Genomic DNA, 16,915 nt, shown 5'->3' on the forward strand with positions numbered 1-16,915 from the left:
GCTCACACTCACACCGAGGGACGATTGGAGTGTTCCATTAACCTGCCATGCATGTTTTTGGAATGTGGGAGAAAATTGGGGTACCCACGCAGGCCCAAGGAGAAAATGCAAACTGCACACAGGGAGGCTGGAGATAGAAGAGTTGAGCAAATAAAATCTTTTGAGCAAAGGAAACCAATTGATATTGATGGAAATTATTCTTCTGTTTATTTTAAAATCACATTATTTTTTTAATGTAGATTTGTTAAAAAGCAAAATCCTGTAGAGAATGAAAAATGTTATATTCTGGCCGTATAACATTGTGTATTGGTTATTTAAAGCCAGAAATGGAAATAGATGAGATAAATACGGGACGGGGACATTTTTAAATATTTTGTTAAAATGTTTTACACTCTTTAAATGGTTTGTGATTGAAGAATCAACCAATTCTTATGACATACAATACAATACATGCTGATTTATATAGCGCTTTCACAACAGCGGCAGCTGTAAAAAGCGCTTAACAAAACCGTTAACATAAAGTAATAAACACAACATATAACATAAAACACGGACAGTCGTGCAGTCCTAACCACTTTTCCGTCAGACATGTAACATTACTGTCGTTTTGGCAGCGGAGACTGATATATATATATATATATATATATATATATTATATATTATATATGGAGAGAGAGAGAGAGATTGACGGCTCCCCCACCTCTACAATAGATAGATAGATAGACATCTGCCGCCTGACAATTCTTCGTGGAAAGTCGTGCATGAATGATCAGGAGGTAGCAACTAACTACAGTATATTGTAGAGCAGTTTTTTAAATAACCAGTAATGATCAAGGGAAAAGAGAGGGGGCGGGGGGGGGGGGGGGTGACAGAAAAATAGAGAGAGAGCGAGAGAGAGAGCGCTGCAGCCAGCCAGCCAGTCAGTCGGACGCCAAGCACCCTCAGGTTCAACCATTGCGTGACCGCTCCACATGCTGCTCGACTCCCGGTGGGCTTCTCCTTCCGCGGACCCCTCGGACACTCGGATTCAAAGTAGAGGAGCTATGAACGGATTTGTCGTCTGTGAGGATCGCACACAGGTGACATAACGTTCCAGCGGCACCCAGAACCTCATTTCGGGGCACCCGAGTGCTGGATGAGGGGGGAGCTAAATCCGTTTCATTGATGTCACCCCACTTCTGACGACACCGTCAAAAGAGATTTGCACGGCTTCAAACGCGTATCACTCGTGACATCTCCGGATGCAGCTTGGTTGTCCCTTTGTCAGGTCAGAGTTGTTTTCGTCATTTCATTCACTTTCTCCTGTCGTGTTTGTGCACCGCTTTGCTTTCGGCTTGACTACCGCTCCCGTGCGCGAGTGCGAGCGCGCGTGTACGCGCAACAGTGTGGGTTATTCACAGTGCTGCTATGCAGACTGGCTGGAGCCACGCTCAGACCGTCACGGCTTCACTGTAGCTTGAGTGTGTGACTTTGTGCGCTCGCCCGGACTGCTTTCCCAGAGAGAAACAAAAAGAACGGGCGCCCCGCGTCGAGGAAGCAAAGCTTATCTCTCTCTGTCTTGCTTCGCGCCGCTATCGCCGGGGACGACTCGTCTGGAATCGCGTGTGTTTCGCAGCTTTGTGAGCGAGGATGTTGCTATGCAGACAGAGTGGAGCCACGCGAAACCTGCTGGTAAAGTTCAAGTAACACATGACAGCGCGGCCGCTGTCAGCGCGGCGCGGCGGTGGGTTTTAAACAAATCACAGTCTCGCTTTGATTCTTTTATGGAAATCTATGGTCATATTTGATTTGATTTGATTTTGATTTGGGTGACTGCTTTGATTGACTGAAAAATGAAGGACCCTCATCCACTGACCAATAACTGGATCCAATCCCCCTGCAAAGACTCAGTGATTACGCCTATGCAAAGCTCTCACAAGAAGTTCAAAAGAAAATCTCGTGAGCCGAAAAAACTTTTCAGTGGGTTTGAACCCGACAGGATGAAAGCATACACGCTGGACGCATCGGAAGGGGACTTGCTGGAGGACGCTCACGTGAAGCCTTGCGACGTCAACGGGTTGGCTCCGCTCCACAGACACCTCACGGTGTCACGTGAGACCAACGCCGCCGGGGTGGTTTCGGGAGTGCCCGGCATCACGGTCGCACCGCCGCCGCAGAGCGGCGCTCTGGACATGAGGATCGGGAGCGCCATCGCTTCCAAACTTTCTCAGTTACCCACCTCTCCGTTCGCCAATCCAGAGATCATCCACTGGCCCGCGGCCATATCTCAGCCCCTCTCAAGCAGATTCAAACCAGGAACCCGCGCCACCTTCCCCGTGGTGACGTCGTCCGGCGACATTCGCAGCCTTTCACCCAACCCCCCGACCTTCTCCACGGAACCATCAATGTCGGGCCAAACTACGGCTCGGCCCGTCTCTCAAACGTCTCTGAACTCTCAAGGCCACGAGCACGGAGAGCTTCAGGGTCACTCTCCCAAGGTACAATCAAAATGTTACTGTACTTATCACTAGCAGATCTGAAGTGATATATTTTCACCCCACCCCCACCCCCCTTGTCGCTAGGAGTCTTCAAGGAAGCGGATGGGAACGAGTGCAGACGGAGCCGGACGTCTGCCGGAGGTCAAAGCCATTCAGCAGACAAGGAGGCTCCTAGCAAACGCCCGTGAGAGAACCCGGGTCCACACCATCAGTGCGGCCTTCGAGGCCTTGAGGAAACAGGTGAGAACACAGATGTATTCTTTTCAAAATGACTCACTCTGAAACCATTTTACACAGGATCATTTTTGACCTGAGCTTTGTTCTTCTCTATGGTCACGATTGTGACTGGGATGATCCAAGTTTGTTTTCCTGAGCGTTACATATCGGATTTGCTCACGTACATGAAGCAAAGTATGAGTGAGTTGAGGTTTTTTTTACAGAGCCACTAAGCCAGGGTTCCCCAAACTTTTTCCTGTGAGGGCCACATAACTTTTCCCTTCTCTGGTGTCAGTTTGTAACATCAACGATCATAGGGGAGCTTAAAAAATGTATTGTTTCCCAGAAAGCCACACATAACCAAAGAACCCTTTCCAGGTTCTTTACAGAAAAAAAGTCAGGAAACAAATAATAACACTATTAATGAAATAAATAACAACTAAATAACCCTCTCCGAGTTCTTCACAGAAAAAAACAGGAAATAAATAATAACTAAACAACTCTCTCTCTTTATAGCCCCTTGAAATACACAAAAAAAGGGTTCTGCCATGTACGAGAACGCCACCTATCTTGTCTTGTTTATGTCTGCTACCGTCTTGTTCACGTGTTCTACTAATTGATCTGAGACACAACTAAAACACTGAAACATTCTATGGTGTGTAAATAACTTTGTGACCTTGTTTTAACCCTATTTGCGTCATGTGTCATTTTTGCCCCGAAGACCATCTTTGTACTTCTTTTTTTTACAGCTTCCGTGGAAATGTGAATAAAAACATTTCAATTTTTCTGCAGTTGGGGACAATCTAGGAAAAGTCATAACATTTTAGGGAGGTTTTTGGAGCGTTTTTAACACAGTGACGGGTCATTTTGACCCGAGGACAACAGGAGGGTTAGAGGGCCGGGTCAAATGTGTGTAGTAGTTTGGGGACCCCTGCACTAAGCAGTGCCGCAGTGTTTTAGATGAGCAGTATACAGTGTACTTGATTGCTCGATTATGGACTGTGTGGGGCGAGTTTATTTTTGTTTCGTGACACTAAATGTGTAAAAATTTAGCGGCTCGGGTTAGAATCCGACAGCTGCGCCTTTGCACATGTCCCGATTGCGTTCGTATGTACTGCTCTGACTGCAGCCGGGAAGGAGTCTTGAGTCTCCAAAAGCCCCAGAAAAAAATGATACCTTTGCGATTAGTCGCTTTCTGGAAAAATACTCACCACTGTATACTTGTCAAATATATATCGCGGAAAAATATGTCGACCACACATCTTGCATGAGGTTGCACCGCCACGCTTAAAAAGAAAAAGAAGCTGCTTTCATCAGGGAATGACTTAAAACCTTGTCGAGGTGTGCGTGAGCCTTGTAAGAAATGCAGATCTTGATAAAGGCAATAAATCTTGCAAACATGAGTCGTGCAAATAATGGCTACCTTTTATTGGACAATGTGAGCAGCCAACATTCCATTAAAAAAAAAAGAAAAATTGGACACGTTTGGAAGGGGAAATAGAGACAGTATATCATAATAAGCGTTATTCATACTCGCTTAGGTTTGTGTTATGCTGCCCGGTTGTTGCCGAAGGTAGCCCACGAGCATCCTAAACTTGTGAATGACATCCTGTTTTCCTCTGGCACAATTTCATTGCAGGTGCCTTGCTACTCTTATGGGCAGAAGCTATCCAAGTTAGCGATATTACGGATAGCGTGCAACTACATCCTGTCCCTGGCTCAGTTGGCCGAGCTGGACTACAGTCCCGACCGCGGCAGTCAAAGCTTCTCTCAGTGTGTGGAGCAGTGCACTAGGACCCTGCAGGCTGAGGGTCGCAGCAAGAAGAGGAAGGTGAGCCTTTATGCTCACTGTTTGCCTGAGTCTCACGTCCCAAAAATTCTATCTTGGCCTTACTCACTTGATACATTTTAATGGCCGTGGCCTCATGACGAGAGGATCAACGCTGTGCTACACACAAACTGGCAACCTTGTTGGTTTTTTTTTTCTGACCGAAGGTAACGTAGTGTCTTAGTCTGATTATTTTGGAAGAATATTGTCAGGTTTCATCATAATATTGATCTATTATGAGAACGGACGAAACCCTTGACTCACTGGCCGGACCTCAGCCCAACAATTTGCGCTCCGGCCTGTTGTCTTCCTGTCCAGGTTTGCAGAATTCCAACCATCATGCTGACTCAGTGGCCTTCTTGTCATTTCACTTGTTTTCATTAACAGTGGAACCTCTTGGGTAACAGTGGATCAAAATGATCCAGGGTCAACCTCTTGTCATCATGAAACCACTATACAAACCCAAATTGCAATGGCGTTGGGAAGTTGTGTTCAAATCATGTTCAACCTCTATTTAATTGAATACACTACCAAGACCAAAGACTCTTCCTACTCAGGAAACTGAGGTCTTTTGGGGTTCAGGGGTTGCTCCTTAAGACTTTCTATAACTCGGTGGTGGCCTCGGCCATCCTTTATAGCATTGTCTGCTGGTCAGGCAGCATCTCGGCCAGGGACAGAAAGAGACTGGAGCGACTGGTCAGGAGGGCCAGCTCTGTCCTGGGCTGCTTCCTGGAGGAGGTGGGCAACAGGAGGATGCTAACTAAGCTAAAAGCTATGATGGACAGTCCATCCCACCCCCTCCAGCCCGCCCTGACAGCACTTGGTAGCTCCTTCAGCCAGAGACTTTTACACCCGCGCGTCAAGAAGGAGAGATGCCGACGCTCATTCCTACCGACTGTTGTCAGGCTGATGAATAAAAATAACAACAATAATAATAATTAAATATTTTGAAAAACAATTGTAAATAGCACTGCGACATTATCCATATTTGTATTTATATTGCACTTAATTGAACGGTGTTTGTTTGTTTTTTCTTCTTTCTTCTGTCTACCCATATTCTTGCTGCTGGAGGCTGTAAATTTCCCCAGTGTGGGACAAATAAAGGATATCTTAAGACAAAATATTTAATGTTCAAACTGACACACCTTATTGTTTTTAGCAAATAATCCTTAACTCTGAATTTGACAGCCACAACACAATACTTAAGTGCTGGCATAGGTGGCAAAAATGAGAAAGTTGAGGAATGCTCATCAAAAACCGGTTACACAGGTGAACAGGCTAACCGGTAACAAGTGGCTGCCATGAGTGGCTAATAAAGGGAGCTTCCCCAAATTGCTCAATCATTCACAAGCAAAGATTGGGCGAGGGTCACCTCTTTGTGAACAACTGCGTGAGAAAATAGTCAAATAGTTTATATATACCTCAATGTACAAGTGCAAGACATTTAGGGATTTCAATCGCTACGATCAAAAATATCATCAAAAAGTTTCGAAAATCTAAAGAAATTGCTGCGCGCAGGGCTGAAAACCCAACAATCAATGCCTGTGACCTTCGATCTCTCAGGCGGCACTCCATCAAAAACCGACACCGGTGTGTCAAGGATATCACCACATGGGCTCGGGCAGAAAACCAATGTCATAAGATAATGGGTAACTTAACGCATATTTGAAGGCACCATTCATGCTGAAACGTACATACCGATTTTGGAGAAACATATGCGGCCATCCAAGCAATTTCTGGTGCCTCCCAAATCCCAATTCTTGCTTGACGCTGTACATCAAGCAAGAATGGGAAACAAAACTTCAACAATTAGCGCCCTCAGTACCCAAACGTTTATTAAAAGAAAAGGTGATGGAATAGAGTGGTAAACATGACTCTGTCCCAGATTTTTTGGAACGTGTTGCAGCCGTAAAGTTCTAAATGAATGATTATTTGCAAAGAAATATTTTTTTTAAACATATATCAGTCTGAGCATTAAATCTCCCGTCTTTGTAGTGTATTCAATTAAAGAGAGGTTGAACAGGATATGCAATTCATTTTATTCTGTTTTTCTTGATTGTTTAGCACAACCTCCCAACTTCATTGGAATCGGGTTGTCAAACATTTAAAGAGCACTCAGAGTTTGACACAAAAACTCGTCTCGCCATTAATTATTGTAATCGCGGAACAGTGGTTAGCACATCGGCCTTACAGCGCAGAGGTGCAGGGTTTGATTCCGGCTCTAGCCTTCCTGTGTGGAGTTTGCATGTTCTCCCCGGGCCTGCGTGGGTTTTCTCCGGGTGCTCCGGTTTCCTCCCACATTCCAAAAACATGCATGACAAGATAATGGAACACACTAAATTGTCTCTAGGTGTGGGTGTGAGTGCAGGTGGTTGTTCATCTCTGTCTGCCTTGCGATTGGCTGGCAAACGGTTTAGGGTGTCCCCCGCCGACTGCCCGAAGACGGCTGGGATAGCCTCCAGCAGCTCCCCCTACCCTCCCGCGACCCATGTGAGGATAAATGGATTAGAAAATGGATGGATAGATAATTATTGGAACACATTACTAGACTGACAACTTGTATTTTTTCATCTGTATTATTTATTTATATATTAGGGCGTTTATTTATTTTATTACTTTGACATAACTTTCTTCAGTTTTTGGCAAAGACAAATCACACCGTTTTTGCCATCAACTTTCACTTAAGGAAATCGGGAGGGAGTTTTGCCATAAACGGCGGTAACTGTATTTGTACTATTTTAAGTAACATCTTTCACTGTTAAACAAGCAGCGTTGTGAAATCTACTTAGCAAATGTAGTGAGCTCGGTGACATGATATTCTGCATTAAATGTAGCAAGCTAAGATAGCAGCTAAACTAAACCAAAGCTACTTGATTTGGGTGGACCTTCTAAAATAAAATGAACATTTAAAAATGAAAACGGAGTTCTAAAATCTTTGGATGATCAGGCTTCTTCTTTGGAACCGTACAGAAAATAAGCCATCATAATGATTTTGAGTAACGTAACCCAGACTTAGACTTCTATCTTATTGTCATGTCATTTGTCATCCTGCTTCCTGTCCCTTACTCACAAACATATGCGTACAGTTTTCTTGTATTGAGGCCGAACGCATCTTTAACTAGCTCGGGCTGGCGATTGTGTTAGTTTCTGGATGAATCGAGTTGTTTGTCCGCCATGTTGGAGGTGGAGATCAGAATGAGAACCTGGGCTTGAAAAAGAAAGCCCGAAATAGTAACTTATGTTTGTTTTCGTTTGGTAGTCATCACTTAATATCCTTACGTGGACAAGCTCTAAGAGAAACTTTGGAAGCAGTGACAAAGACCTGACAACACTGTGGCCCTCTTGAACAACTACAACAACTATGCCATTCAAACATCTCCCTCAGTAAAAGTGTGTGCCAAGACGCAAAAATAAGGGTCCTGACCTAGAACACTTGACAGGTTTGCTTGCTTTGACTTTGCCTCACATTAGCTTCAAGGCTAGATAGCGTACAGCATGCTGGGGAGTCAAAGAACACAACATTTCTGGCACGTTTGTCCCTTTAAAATAATGAGACCGTACTAATTAGCCGATCTATTTTATAAATCTGAAGTCCTTGGAATAATGAACTAAATTGTAGACATTGTAGAGTAAGTAACATGTTTTGTATCATTGCAAAGCAGTCAGGTTTACCTTCAACACAGCGTTGAGAACAAACACAGATGTATGGACTGGCTATCTGGTTGGAGTGAGATTAGCTCCGCTGATTTTCGATTGCCCCAATCGCTGTCTTCTCCTTGGCAAATGTTCTGTCTTCTTGCACAGTTTGGTGCCCACACAGATTGGTAATTCACTGTATTAATTAAAAATGGATTATATAATCCAACTTTAATAATACCTAGATTCTACTCATATCCACTATCCAATCACGAAACCCCTTTTGTTTATCATGTAGTAGAACTGTAGCATCAAGTTTCGCATTTTATTCCTTAAGATGAAAACTCTGGAAGGGCTTTCCCCCCTGCTAGCAGGCTGTCTCTCGATGTGCTTGCCAGTGTGTGCGCACGAGCACATGTGTGTGTGTGTGCGTGTGTGTGTGCATTCTCAAAGTCCCAGACACCAGATGTTTAGAGTGGAAGGGAAGTGGAGCTGGCGCCACGAAGGGCAGAGGGCAGTGAAAAGGCACGCGAACTGAAACCACACACACACACACACACACACACACACACACACACACACACACACACACACACACGCAAACACACACAAACACACACTTGGCACATTCCCCAGCAGGCTTTCCAACACATTCCCCCGCTCTGCCTCTCCAAGCCATCTGCTCCAGCATACTTTGAAACAAGGAGAGGAAAAACACAGTCATCATCAGTTTGTCAGACAGCAGCAGCTGGTGGAAAGACAGCAAGAGACCGGTGTGTGTGTGTCTGTGTGTGTGTGTCTGTGTGCGTGTGTGTGTCTGTGTGTGTGTGATGAGGAGTTGAGTGAGTGTCTGGCAAGAATTAGATGGGTTTTTTTTTATTCTCAGAGACACTAAGTCTGCATACACAGCTAGCAGGAAAAACACACTTTTGTTTCTTTTTGGTTTCATGCCATCATTGGCTCGAGGAATGTGAACAAGCTTACAGTATACATTGATAATTATATATTGTTTGTATGCGTGTGTGTGTGTGTGTGTGTGTTTCTTTCTTTTCATCTAATAAAAAGCAGGCTCAATAATGTGTCTTTTTTAATGGCCACGAAAACAGTTTTGTTAGTCCATCTTTATCCTGCAATTCAGGATACAATACAACCTTTGCTGCTCAGCATCAGGCATGCAAGATGCAGTTTCAAAGATCACAAGCCACTTGTAAACATCAGGAACATTTAGCTGGTGAAATTTTGGAATCATCATCTTCTCGTGACCAGTGGAGGGTGTACACCACCTTGGGCCAAAGTCAGCTGAGATTGCCAACAGCTCACCCGTGACACTCATTAGGCCACATGGTTTAGAAACTGGCCCAGAGGAGTTTGTCAAAACGCAAGAGGATGACACATTCAGTTCAAATGCACCCCACCACCACCACCAAAAAAGTCTCAAAATATCTATATTTTTTCAATCCTCGTTTTCTCATTAATTCTCTTTCCAAATCAGTACATGCTCCTTTTCAGAGCACCCTCAAGTGGCCCAAAGTTTCTTTAAACCATCCATCCATTTTCTAATATGCTTATCCTCATTAGCGGGGGTCGGCAACCCGCGGCTCTTTATTTAGCACCTCCCTACCGGCTCCCTGGAGCTTTTTTCAAAAATGTTTGAAAATGGAAAAAAGATGAGGGAGGGAAATATATTGTTTGTTTTAATATGGTTTCTGTAGGACAAACATGACACAAACATTCTTAATGTTTTCCAAGCTTTAAAAATGTGTAGAATAAATCTTAAAGGTCAACATTTCTGTCAATGAAGATTCGCATCATAGCCTGTGACACATGTTTTTATTATTAGGACGGGATGCCAGGCAGGTGGCTGTCGTGAAAAAAATCAGCATTTCATGTACAATTCACCAAGGGTACTGGCAAAAAATGGGAATGTGGATGGCTGAGAGAAGCATTTTTGAAGGCTCATTGTGTATTTGTAGCCAGCTTAGTCATTTTCATAGTAGGCTAAGATAGCTAATATTGATTCATACAGCATGTGTTGCCTTCCATGTAAGGCTTTTATAAGACTTACTTTTTTGCGGCTCCGGACATATTTGTCTTTTGTTTTTTTGGTCCAACATGGCTCTTTCAACATTTTGGGTTGCCGACGCCTGCTCATGAGGGTCGCAGTTGTGCTGGTGCCGATTCCAGCTGTTTTCGGGTAGTTGGCGGGCGACACCCTGAACTGGTTGCCAGCCAATCACAGGGCGCACAGAAACAAACAACCATCCGCCCTCACTCTCACACCTCGGGACAGTTTAGAGCAGGGGGGGGCCATTACGTCGATCGCGATCGACTGGTAGCTTGCGGACTGGCACCAAGTCGATTGAGAGGGGGTGTCAAGGGAAAAAAAACAAGCAAACATTTGTGTGTCTCTGTGCATGTTAGTAATATATTTTTAGTTGCGAATGCAACTTCACTCAAATCATCCTATCAGTCTCACTTTCACAAAAGCTATTTAAAAAACAAAATAAAATAAAGCAGGTCACCTTTAACCTACGGTCCCAGGTGACCTGTGTCACCAGAAGTTATTAGCACTCAACAGTCTGCAATTACAGCTTGCGATCACAGCTGTTGCGATATAGCTTTTATTTTTATTATTATCAGTCAAAGTTTGTTTCGTGTACAATTCACCGATGGCACTGGCAAAGAATGGCAATCTGGAGGGCCGAGAGAAGCATTTTAAAACAGTACGCATTACTTACTATGACAATTAGTTTAATTATCATAGTAATTAATGGGCTGCAAAAGTGTGTCACATGTATCCGTGTCAGGTCTCCCACTAAGGTAGGCAGTGATTTCCTATTTATCAAGTCTTGGGTGTACTGTATTATTCTGTTTCGTTTATCTTCGGAGCCGTTATGGCTGTTGCTCATCATGGCATGCGTGTGCAAGTGCATGAGTATGCACGCGTGTGTGGTAATGGGTTGATCACAGGAGCTTGGTTGATCAAAAAATAGATCTTTGGTCAAAAAGTTTAGGCACCCCTGGTTTAGAGTGTTCCATTAGCCTGCCATGCATATTTTGGGAATGTGGGAGGAAAACCGGAGTACCCGGAAAAAAATCTACACAGGCACAGGGAAGAACATGCAAATTCCACACAGGAAGGCCTGCTAACCAATAGTTCACCGTGCCGCTGCTTCTTTAACCCTTTCATACACTCTGTTGCCTGATAACATGAGAAGCTGTCCATTGTCATAAACGCTGGTCCTGAAAGGGTGAAACCTTAAGGCACAATTGTTCTGTGTCAAGACGACGGCCATGTTATTTTTGGGCACTGTTGGTTGTCTTGAAGGCGAGGGCATTGGTCACCTTACAATTTCCACACATACAGTAAGATAAGGACTGAGGCCCAACACAAATAGTGTGCAATTGACAATCACCAAAAGTGATGACAAATGCCTTTTCACAGTTTAAATCAAATATACCACAAACTATATTCCCAAAACTTTCAAACACTGCTTTACAGATACCGTATTTTCCGCACACTAAGGCGCACCGAAAAGTTGTCCATTTTCTTAAAAACTCACAGCGTGCCTTAAAATCCGGTGCACCTTGTGTATGGTATTACGGTAATGTGTCAACCCCCAAGATGGCTCCTTGCTGGAGACAGGCTTATGTTATAATTTGCTGTTGGTTCAGTGAACTGTGTCGCTGCTTTTTTCAATAAGTTTTTGTTGCAGCTCCGAAAAAAGAGCAGTGGTGTTGTTTTTTTAACAGAAAATCAAGCCAGGAAATCACTAAATAAAATCCATAGCCCCCCCTACAGAATTTATTTTGTGATTTCTTTGTGAATACAGTACACAACAAAGGAATAAATAACAAACACTTCTGAGACAGTGCAGTCTCTGACATCTTACTGACATCTGATGATTCTGTTGGAACTCTGCTCAAGGAAATGCCAAAATAAAGTATGTAAGATAAGATAAGATATCCTTTATTCGGCCCACACTGGGGAAATTTACAGCCTCCAGCAGCAAGAATGTATGTAGAAAGAAGAAAGAAGAAAGAGAAAAAAAACAACAAACATCTTTCAATTAAATGCAATATGAACACAAAATGGATAAATCGCAGTACTATTTACAATTTTCCTTCACATCATTTAATTATTATTATTATTATCATGATTGTTATTTTTTATTCATCAGCCTGACAGCAGTCGGTAGGAACGAGCGTCGGTATCTCTCCTTCTTGCAGCGCGGGTGTAACAGTCTCTGGCTGAAGGAGCTACCAAGTGCTGTCAGGGCGGGCCCGAGGGGGTGGGAGGGACTGGCCATCATAGCTTTTAGCTTAGTTAGCATCCTTCTGTTGCCCACCTCCTCCAGAGTGTCAAGGGAGCAACCCAGGACAGAACTGGCCTTCCTGACCAGTTGCTCCAGTCTCTTTCTGTCCCGGGCTGAGATGTTGCCTGACCAGCAGACATTGCCATAATAGATGGCCGAGGCCACCACCGAGTTATAGAACGTCTTAAGGAGTGACCCCTGAACCCCAAAAGACCTCAGTTTCCTGAGTAGGAAGAGTCGGCTCTGTCCTTTCCTAATCAGGGTGTCCGTGTTTGTAGACCAGTCCAGTTTGTCGTTCAGAAGAACACCAAGGTACTTGTAGGAGGTCACCCTCTCTATGTCCATACACTGGATGTTCATCGGTGCTGGTGAGGACTTTTTCCTGCAGAAATCCACAACCAACTCCTTAGTTTTCCTAGGGTTGATCTGGAGGAGATTCTGCTGGCACCAGTCCACAAAGTCCTTTGTCAGTCCCCTGTACTCCCGATCGTCCCCTTCTGTAATGAGGCCAACAATCGCAGAGTCATCGGAGAACTTCTGAAGGTGGCAGTTTGGAGTGTCGTGTCTGAAGTCAGAGGTGTAGAGGATGAACAGGAATGGAGCCAGAACAGTCCCCTGCGGCGCTCCAGTGCTGCAGAGAAGCCGGTCCGACTCACAGCTCTGCAATCTCACGTACTGCGGCCGATTTGTGAGGTAGTCTATGATCCATGCTGTGAGATGGTGGTCCACTCCGGCATTCTGCAGTTTGCCTCCCAGCAAATTGGGCTGGATGGTGTTGAAGGCACTGGAGAAATCAAAGAACATGATTCTCACAGTGCTCCCAGCCTTCTCCAAGTGTGACAGCACTGAGTGGAGGAGGTAGATAATGGCGTCTTCCACGCCGATGCCAGTATGGGGGGCTAGAGAATTTATTTCGTGATTTCCTCCCTTGATTTTCTTTTTTGATGCATTTTTTGTTATTGTAAAGTGTCCTTGGGTGTCTAGAAAGGCGCTTATAAATAAAATGTATTATTATTATTATTATTATTATTTTCTATTTTCGTAGTTTCATTGAAGTAATCATTAATTTACCTTTTTCGGAGGCGGTCATGAACGCCTCTCGAGTCGAATGGAAGGAGCATAGCTCCATTTAGTGGATACATTCTACATTGCATTTTATAATCCAGTGCGACCAATATATGAAAAAAAATACAAAATAGGCCATTCATTGGAGGTGCACCTCATAATCCAGTGCTCAACTAAGCTACCTTGATGTATGCTCATTCAATGATCTTGAAATGGCTCCCTGGGTTCCTGACATCAATTTTCATTCTTATTTTTGTTTGCTGCTGCTCTTATGTGTACCTCGTTGTGTTTTCGCTCTCATGTGTTTTAAATGAAGGGATAGACGCTAAGCTAAAGGCTACAGCTAGAGATCACTAACATGCAAGCTTCAGCCAGGGAGTACAGAGTGTGCACACACAATGTTCTACTTGCTGGTTGTTGAGTTGTGTGTCGAAATGAGATTGGCTAATTTTGTTTCGATGGATGTCCGTGATTTTATCTCCACAGGTTGGAAGGACGCCAGAGGATGTTTGAAGGCTGACATGAAGTTTCTCTCCTCATGCAGACTGTACAAGTCACCATTTCATTGCGATTTGATCAGAGCCACCTACAGCCTCCACGCGCAGTTTTAATCCTCTATTAGGGTCAAATAAATATTTTGAAAGCATTTTTATTGAGGTAACAAATACTCTGAATGTAACAGATAAAATGACCCTAGGTTTTTTTTCCTCTTTGTGTAATATTTTGTTGTGATGATTGTGGAACTCAATTGGATGTTCTGGTAGCTGGCGATGAATGTGTTGATAATTATTCAAGACGTATTTTTTTTTCAGTGGAAAATTTAGTTTAAACATACTTTGGATTACTGGACTTAAGATAGCAGTGTCAATACACCACACTTTATCCACTCGTGTTCCCTATTTTCCCCTTTTTTATGCAGTACCGAAAGACAACATCCTGGTCCCCAATGCAAATTCCAAAATGTGAATTTACAAACAACAAAAGGCAGTACAAAGAACTAAAAAGCAAATAAAATGTACAATATGTAGGTATTTGTTGTGTGGGATTTATTTTTTTTAATTTTTTTTGACAGAGTAAGCATGACATTACGTTAACCCTTTCAGGGCCAGCGGTTACAACAGTGGTCAGTTTATCACAGGGGTTGGGAACCTTTTTGAAGAGATCAATAAAAGCAAAATATTTGGAAATGTATTTCAGTGAGACCTATATATATATATATATATATATATATATAAATTTAAAAAAATCCTCATCTCACCCCTCGGGTGGTGTCCGTCCCTCATTCAGCTCGGGTCCTCTACCAGAGGCCAGGAAGCTTGAGGGTTCTGCGCAGTATCCTTGCTGTTCCCAGCACTGCACATTTCTGGACTGAGATGTCCGATGTTCCCGGGATCTGTTGCAACCACTCATCTAGTTTGGGGGTCACTGCCCCGAGTGCTCCGACCACCACAGGCACGACTGTCACCTTTACCTTCCAGGCTCTCTCCAGCTCCTCTCTGAGCCCTTGGTATTTCTCGAGTTTCTCATGTTCCTTCTTCCTGATGTTTCCATCACTTGGGACTGCTACATCCACTACAACGGCTTTCCTCTGCCCTTTATCTATGATCACGATATCTGGTTGGTTCGCCATTACTATCTTGTCAGTCTGGATCTGGAAGTGCCACAGGATCTTCGCTCTGTCGTTCTCCACCACCTTCGGAGGTGTTTCCCATTTTGACCTTGGGGTTTCCAGTCCATACTCCGCACAGATGTTTCGGTAGACTATGCCAGCCACCTGGTTATGGCGTTCCATGTAGGCTTTCCCTGCCAGCATCTTACACCCTGCAGTTATGTGTTGGATCGTCTCAGGTGCCTCATTGCACAACCTACACCTTGGGTCTTGTCTGGTGTGGTATATCTGGGCCTCGATTGCTCTGGTGCTCAAGGCCTGCTCCTGAGCAGCCAGGATGAGTGCGTCTGTGCTGTCCTTCAGGCCAGCCCTCTCTAGCCACTGATAGGACTTCTTGAGATCAGCCACTTCAGTTATGGTCCGGTGGTACATCCCGTGTAGGCGCTTGTCCTCCCATGATGGTCCCTCTTCCAGCGCCTCATCTTCTGTTCCCCATTGTCTGAGACATTCTCTGAGTACGTCATCCGTTGGAGCCTTCTCCTTGATGTATTCATGGAGCTTGGATGTTTCATCCTGGACAGTGGCTCTCACACTCACTAGTCCCCGGCCTCCTTCCTTTCGGCTTGCGTACAGTCTCAGGGTGCTGGATTTGGGATGGAACCCTCCATGCATGGTTAGGAGCTTTCGGGTCTTAACGTCCGTGGTCTGAATCTCTTCCTTTGGCCACCTTATTATTCCTGCAGGGTATCTGATCACTGGCAGGGCATAGCTGTTTATTGCCCGGGTCTTATTCTTGCCATTGAGCTGGCTTCTTAGGACTTGCCTCACTCGCTGGAGGTATTTGGCCGTAGCCGCTTTCCTTGTTGCCAGTTCGAGGTTGCCATTGGCTTGTGGTATACCAAGGTACTTGTAGCTGTCCTCAATGTCTGCTATTGTTCCTTCAGGGAGTGAGACCCCTTCAGTGCGGACTACCTTTCCTCTCTTAGTCACCATCCGACTACATTTCTCAAGCCCGAATGACATCCCGATGTCGCTGCTGTAGATCCTGGTTGTGTGGATCAGGGAATCTATGTCCCTTTCGCTCTTAGCATACAGCTTTATGTCATCCATGTAGAGGAGGTGACTGATCGTAGCTCCATTTCTGAGGCGGTATCCATAGCCTGTCTTGGTGATTACTTGGCTTAGTGGGTTCAGTCCTATGCAGAACAGCAGTGGGGAGAGTGCATCACCTTGGTATATGCCACATTTGATGGACACTTGGGTAAGTGGCTTGCCATTGGCTTCAAGTGTGGTTTTCCACATCGTCATCGAGTTCGCAACGAAGGCTCTTAGGGTCCTGTTCACCTTATACAACTCCAAGCATTCAGTGATCCATGTATGCGGCATCGAGTCACAGGCTTTCTTGTAATCAATCCAAGCTGTGCACAGGTTATTACGTCGGGACCTGCAGTCTTGTGCGACTGTTCTGTCAACCAGGAGCTGATGTTTGGCTCCTCTGGTATCTCTACCAATGCCCTTCTGTGCTTCGTTCATGTATTGATCCATGTGTCCACTTATCTTAGCCGCAATGATGCCTGACATGAGCTTCCATGTTGTGGAGAGACAGGTTATTGGCCGATAGTTGGATGGGGCTGCACCCTTCGAGGGATCCTTCATGATCAGGATCGTTCGCCCTTCGGTTAGCCATTCTGGGTGAGTCCCATCCCTCAGCAGCTGGTTCATTTGTACTGCTAGGCGCTCATGGAGTGCTGTGAGTTTCTTTAGCCAG

At 44.6% G+C, this 16,915-nt stretch overlaps 1 protein-coding gene across 1 annotated transcript; it reads left to right on the plus strand.

The window, feature by feature from the left end:
* Positions 1–896: 896 nt before the first annotated feature.
* On the plus strand, positions 897–14,565 carry atoh8 (atonal bHLH transcription factor 8). Its single transcript, XM_052060177.1, has 4 exons — positions 897–2,477; positions 2,562–2,717; positions 4,333–4,524; positions 14,025–14,565. Exons 1-4 carry the CDS (start codon positions 1,833–1,835, stop codon positions 14,049–14,051), a joined length of 1,020 nt encoding a protein of 339 aa, XP_051916137.1. The 5' UTR covers positions 897–1,832; the 3' UTR covers positions 14,052–14,565.
* Positions 14,566–16,915: the final 2,350 nt, after the last annotated feature.

The sequence above is a fragment of the Hippocampus zosterae genome, chromosome 1 (assembly GCF_025434085.1).
Source record: "Hippocampus zosterae strain Florida chromosome 1, ASM2543408v3, whole genome shotgun sequence".
Lineage (NCBI taxonomy): Eukaryota > Metazoa > Chordata > Actinopteri > Syngnathiformes > Syngnathidae > Hippocampus > Hippocampus zosterae.